Raw genomic sequence first — 7,106 nt, 5'->3', positions numbered from 1 at the left:
GTATCTAGAATACACCCAGTCCCAAATGCTCTTCTTACGAGAGGCAATATTCCAGATAGACCCCCTTCCCTTTTTAGAAGACATACCTTACCCCAACTAATGGGATAGAGAAAAATTGCACTATCATAACCTTTCTAAAGGAAGGAAGCCAAAAAAGATTCAATCTTTGAAGAGATAGAAGCTGGAAGCTTAAAAACCCCAGACCAAAAAATATAGGAGTTTTGTATAACTGATCTAATGAACTCAAGGCAACCAACAAAAGATAGAAGTTTACTTTTCCAAAGTTGAAGTCTCTTGTGAATCCTATCAAGAATAGGAGAGCAGTGATGAGCAGCAAGCTTCAAGGAAATCAAAGGTAATCCTAGATATGTGACAGGAAGGTGGCCCTCAGGAATGTCCAACATTGCACTAAGTTACGCCTTAAGATGTACAGACACTCCTCCAAAGAAGGCAAGAGATTTATGAGGATTGATAGAAAGCCTAGACATAGCAGAGAAGGAAGCTAAAGCATAAAAAATAGCAGACATAGAAGAGAGTGAGGCTTTAGCAAAGATCATAAGGTCATCAACAAATAAAAGGTGGGTGATCTTTAAAGCCTTGCACTTAGGGATAGGCTGGATGGAATTTGCCTCAGTTTCGATCAAGAGAATTTTAGAGAGACCCTCCATGGCAATAGAAAATAGCAGAGGTGATATGGGACAACCTTGCCGAATCCCTAATTTGGATTCAAAATAACCTTGAGGGGAAACATGAACCAACACAGAGAAATGAGGAGATGAAATGCAACAATGAATCCAATTAATGAAAATAGGTGAAAAATCCATAATGGAAAGAAGTTGGTCAATATAGTCCCATCTGATAGAATCAAATGTTTTATGAATATCCAGCTTAAGAAGGATAGAAGGAGGAAGGTTTTTCTTATCAAAAACCCTAACAATTTCATGACATGGGAGGGTATTATCATAAATACTCCTCCCAAGGATGAATGCAGCTTGATTATGACTAACAAAAGAATCAATAACCAACTTAAGTCTATTTGCAATAATCTTTACAATAAACTTATAAAGAAGGTTAGCAAGAGAAATAGGCCTAAAGGATGAAACCTGATCAGCTCCCTCAAACTTCAGGACAAGACAAATAAAAGTTTGATCGATGCTTCCAACCCTAGATGGGTTAAAGAAGAAACAATGAACAGCAGATAAAAAGATCATCCTTGACAATATCCCAAGTTAAAAGGAAAAACCCAAAACTGAAGCCATCAGGACCAGGAGCTTTATCAGATTTATGGAAATTTATAACCCCAAAAATCTCCTCATCTGAAGGAATAGTTGATGGAACCCTTCTAAGGTCAGGAGGGACCTTAGTGAAAGTAATATCATCAGGGATAGGAAAAATGGGATTAAGAGTGGATGGATTAAATTGCCTAGAGAAGTGGAAAACAAAAGCTGATTTAATCGCATCTGGATCAAAGAGCAAAGACCCATCAGGATTTCTAATGGAGTAGATAGAATTAAGACTTTGTCTAGCTCTCACTGACTTATGAAAATAAGTCGTATTAGAATCACCAAGGGTTAACCACTTGATCCTAGATTTCTGCTTAAAGAAACTCTCTTCCTGCTTAAGAAGGTCACCTAATCTAGAAGAGATAGCCCTCTCCTCCAAACCTAAGGGAGTGTTTTGAGGATCAACCTGGAGCTGAGATTGGATAGCAGAAAGCTGGGATCTACAATCCTCCACAGATTGAGAAATATTACCAAATGTGTTTTTATTCCAAGGTTTCAAAACATTCTTAACAGACTTTAATTTCTGAGCAAAGATGATAAGGGGGCAAGATCTATCCTTAACAAGAGAATTCCAAGCAAGAGAAACAAGAGGTAGGAAATCACCATGGGAGGCCCACATATCAAAATATTTAAATGGTTTTGGACCAAAAGAAATATAAGGAGCAATAGTGATTACAACAGGACTATGGTCCTAAATACCCAGGGCCTCAAAAATTGCCTCAGATGCTGGGAAAGAAGAAAGCCAGTTATCATTCACAAGAACTTGATCAAGTTCAAGAGATCCTCTCACTAGAGATTCTCCGATTACTCCAGGTAAATTTTAACCCAGACCATCTAAGGTCAGACACAGAAATATCATTTAAACAAGAATCAAATTCATTAACACTAATATCATCAATAGGAAGCCCCCCCCCCCCAAATTTTTCATGAGCCAAAAGAACGCTATTAAAATTCCCAGCAATGCACCGGTTATTATTCCCAACTTGCCTACATATATTTGTAAGGGAAGCCCAGAGGTTACCTCTTTCAGATAGAGAATTAGAGGCATAAACAGCAGTACAGAAAAAATCCTAGTTATTATGCAAAAAAGATATTTTGAAATGCATATATTGATCAGAAGCAAAAATCAATGTAACTGAAACTTTACCTGTATCCCATAAACACCAAATTCAACCATTCTGATGATACTGATAATTATGATGAAAGCCCCATGCTGGAGCAATTGAAGAGCTCACACTTTGAGCATTAGAATCCTTAATTTTTGTTTCCAGTAGAACACAAAAGCAAAAACAATGGAACTGCAAATGATTCCTAACTTCTGCCTGTTTTAAAGGATTATTCAATCCTTTAACATTCCAACAGAAAAATTTATCAGTAAACCTGATGAGAGATTAAAACAAAGGGAAAAACCAAAACAATTATGTCAAAAAATTAACCCAAAATTCGTTGGAGTCCCTTTTTTCTTCTTTGAAATAGGGGCGTTTCCCTTACTCTTTTCCTTTATTGGTGGGAATTTTTCCAAAAGTGGAGGGGATGGAGGCTTTATCAATCCGATCAAGGCCATGGTCTTTGCCCAAAGGGAGGAGGACAAAAGGCTCCCTTAAGTACCCAGGGAGAGAGGAATTACGGAGTCTACCAAACCTGCGTGGAGGAGAAGAATGGTGCTCTATGGACGCAAGGGTGACCAAGGGAGAAGAGGGATCAACTAACTGAGAAGAAATGGGAATGGAAGAGGATGAGAGGGAAGAAGGGATAGGGAGGAGTTCGAATGGTGAGGAATAGGGGCCAGGTGGGAAGGGGATGGGGTTGATATGGGGAGAGAATTAGGTTCAGATGAGAGAGGGGTAGCGTGGGGAGAGAGAGGGGATGAGTTTGGATGAGGGTGAATAGAGGATGGAGAAAGTTGGGAATGGATAGAATAATGGGTTACATGGGTTTGGATCAATTGTTGGGTGGTTGTCGGTTTATTTTGGATAAGGCTGGTGGGTAAAGTGGGTTGGTCCAAGGAGGGACTTGAGAAAATCGGATTAACATAAGAATTAGCTTCCAAGGTATCTTCAATGCTAGACAACTAGTTCATCGAATTAAGGTTTGAAAAGGCTTGTTCTATCCATGGGCTGGAAGAGTGGGAAGGCCTCAAATCATGGTCAATAACGTTGAGGTTTGAATGGAAAAGGCTAGGATCATGGGGTTTGTTACTAGGATTTGAATTCAAACTCTTAACAAATAAGGAATTAGCATCACCAATCCCTAAAATTGAGGGATCAAGCTCAGCCAATAATACAAATGCGTTTTGGGTTGCCAAAAGAGGGTGAGCTTGAATTTGAGAATGGGATTGGTTTGGCGGATAAGCAGGAGCTGATTCCGCGGTCTGCTGTCGAGTACTCAATGGGTGATTATTCTCCGGCAAAACATGATTTCCGACCACCGTAATGGGCTGCTTCACCTGATTCCAGCCAATTATCTTATCCGATGGAGAAAGTGAGGAAGATTGGATATTATTTTGCCCCGAAGAAGAGCGAGACGTGGTATCTTCATCATTCAAGGTCTCATCATCCTCAACATTAGAGACATGAACTGGAGCTTCTTTTGGAATTGTACATTCATTATCAAGGTGACTGAAACAATGGCAATGCAAGCATCTAGGTGGAAACCATTCGAACTTCACATTTTGTTCAAAGATCTCTCCATTTTCAGGAAGAACAAAGATTGAGGAACCAAAACTAAACTCAGCAGATACATCCATCAAGATTCTCGCATATGAGAGCCGATCTCTTGTCTTTGTTCTAACATCGGAATAAAGGGGCGTTCCAATGAGGCTACCAAGAATACTCAAACCCTCATCAGTCCATAGGTGTAGAGGTAGTTTTGGAAAGGTAACCCCAAGAGGCAATGAACGGTGAATGTTTGGTTGCATTTTCACATTCGGTCCCCATGGCTGAATGATAATTGGCTTGCGAAAAACAAACCACAGACACTTTTCTATGGTAGAAAACATGTCTTCTTTAGATTTAAATGTGAATATGAAGACGCCGTTGTCCAGCATATGAAACTTAACATCTTGACAGTGCTTCCATTGGCATGAAAGAGAGGTTTTCATAGCCGTATACGGTAGTCATTTTCCAAGGAAGAATCTTACCACAGATGTAGCGCAACTAGCAGACCCGGAATTATGGCGGCGACAGGTAAAAAAGCGATAGGTTTCCCTTCCAACGAGGAAGGCGGGACGAACTTAAGCTTTAACCCTTCTTCCTTAAAAGATGAACTAGCAAATAACCCAGTCCAAGGGCAGCTGGGTTATCATTCAAAGCATTGCTGTTTCCAGTAGAACGGGTGAGAGGGGATGAAGAGTGCAAGGTCGGGAGAGGGGAGTTAATGGCTGGTAAAATAGATGGAACCAAACTTGGTGGCTATTGTTCAGGCAACTACTCTAGAGATGGTGAAGCTAAGGTACCAGGGATGTTGATCTCAATAGGGATGTTCGACTCAGATGGTTGGTCGTTGGGAGGGTTGATGATGGGAAGAGGAGGAAATTCGACTGAATCCAGGCAGGCCATGATTCATCACCACAACAAAAAGAGAATGAAGGCAGATAGAAAGAGAGAAAGAATAGAGAGCAAGTAAAGGGATGGAGAAGAAGAAGAAGAAAGACAGTGAAAGAAAGAGCTTACCGGAGAAGATGAAGATGGAGGAGGAGGATTCCAAAGGGAGGGGAGGGGGACTCGGGAGCCATCCTTTTCAAAAAAAAAAAAAAAAAAGATTTCAGAGAAGGCAAGTATCGTTTCTCCTACTGATAGCATATCTGGCAGGAAATGATGACATATAAATGATTTCTATGCTAGGTCTTTTTCCCCCTCCCATCAGCAAAGGCAAGAGTAAGCTTTGATAGAATAAAATTCCCTTCTCAGTGAAAAAAATGGGTGAAAGAGAGGAAGAAGAAGAATGAAAAAATGAGAGAGAGAAGAAGAAAAGGAAAGAATTTGATTTTTGTAATGCTTGGGTAATGACAACTAGGTCTTATTGTCGAGCTATTTGGATGGATATGTGCTTCTTTGACATCCTTTCTACTAGTTGCACTACCAGTTATTTAAATATCTTTTGCTTCTTGAGTCCTGTTGGTATCAATTTAAAATTTTGATCATATATTTAATTTCGTATGAGATCCTTCATCATATTTGATGAGTTTGTTGAGAATACCATTGCTGAAGTGTCCAACACAAAAGCTTAAGCTATTAGGTGGAGAGGCCCAATTAGTATATGCATATCTCTAAGGTCCCGGAGTTTTCCACTATGGGAATATTCCCAACAATTATTACTTGTCTTACACTAATTTGTAGCTAAGAGCTCTTCTGTTACTTTTTCTCTTTTTCTTGTGAGAGCGGGTAATGAGTGGACATATTGGGATTCAAGAGCTTCTCCTGAGAACATGGAAGAGATGTGGAACAACCCTGATGTCCTCAAAGAGTGGATCAAGTCTAATGAGAAAAGAGGAAAAGTGCGCTTCTCGCACGATGCAGAGAAGAGACCATACCTATCCCAAACAGAAGTAAAGGTAAGATGTGAGTACACTGAGACATTTAAGATAACCATGCAAAACTCTCAGGAAACACAGACAACTTCCGTACTTAACATCTATGCTGACTAGGTTTAATCTAACGACTTGATCTGGATCTTGGAGTGCTTTTGCATCAGTTCTCTTAATCCATTTCTAATTGGTTTAGTTATGGAAATTCATTACCTTATTGTGAAAATTCATAGTTGTGATAACAACTTGTGGTACTGCCATTTTATTGGCCTACCTTTGCAGGCAGTTGCTGAAATGCTTAGAAAGTAACATGAACAGTTCGCTAGTATCAGGTCCCATCTTCAAGTAGTAGTAGCACTACCCTTCCCCCCAAACTCAACCATTCCCATCCTCAAGGGGTCGATCTGGCTAGTAGCCAAGAGCCCAGAAGGGGGAGGGGGAGGGTGGGGGGGTTAGCTCTTCTTTGCTGTTGCCTGACAGCCTTGTTCCGATCTCCTTCAATTAATTTTTCCTAGGCTTTCGTTCCTGACAACGTGACAAATCAGTCACATTTTAGCTGATTGGTCCTAACTCCTAAGGGACTCTCAAACTTATTAACGACCCCATTGGACTATTCCCTCATGAATTCAAATTTGCTTCTGCTCTACTTTTTTAGGCCTATCAGAAATTCTTTTCTGTTTATCCTACTTTTATCCTACTTTTGTTATTTGAGATGGTAATCTGCCCAATTAACAGTGGAAGCAAGTACCTAATTCAAATGTAGGGTTGGGGCCTTCAGAATCTGCATTAAGAATTCCCAGTGACTCATATAAATCTCATTCCAGATACTACAGCCTTGCCAGCCAAGCCCCTTTGTCCTTTATTTTTTTTCTCTCTTTGTTTGGTAGGTTTGGGAGTATGATACACACACACACACAACCTTCTTGGCCAATCCAATTTACTCATAAGTTATGGTTCTCAAATCCCCTTGAACAAACCACTTAATTGTCTTTCAATAAAAGGATCCTTTAAATATTTTTTTTTTTTTAGTGATGCAATGACAAAATCAGTAAGAACTAGGAAAAACTTGTTAGAGATTCAGTGAAATAGAAAACCACCCATTATGATCTCATATTTTTTTAAGAGAGAATGACCCATGACCATTTGGAACAAACCGGTGCAGAGAGAGGTCTGACCTACAGGACCTACCTGTGGTATGTGTTACTCTTTTATGTGTACTAGTATTATTTAGGAAAATAAAATTTGGATATTTCTGACACCATGTTTTACATAAATATTTAAGGATTCTGTTTTGAGGT

At 39.7% G+C, this 7,106-nt stretch overlaps 1 protein-coding gene across 1 annotated transcript; it reads right to left on the bottom strand.

The window, feature by feature from the left end:
* Positions 1 to 1,173: 1,173 nt before the first annotated feature.
* LOC122093866 lies at positions 1,174 to 1,902 on the bottom strand. The gene has a single exon (XM_042664410.1). The coding sequence runs from the start codon at positions 1,900 to 1,902 to the stop codon at positions 1,174 to 1,176; it is 729 nt and encodes a 242-aa protein (XP_042520344.1).
* Between the last annotated feature and the right edge of the window lie 5,204 nt (positions 1,903 to 7,106).

The sequence above is a fragment of the Macadamia integrifolia genome, chromosome 11 (genome assembly GCF_013358625.1).
Source record: "Macadamia integrifolia cultivar HAES 741 chromosome 11, SCU_Mint_v3, whole genome shotgun sequence".
Lineage (NCBI taxonomy): Eukaryota > Viridiplantae > Streptophyta > Magnoliopsida > Proteales > Proteaceae > Macadamia > Macadamia integrifolia.
Note: the sequence above shows the minus strand (reverse complement) of the source record. Positions and strands in the feature narration are given on the sequence as shown.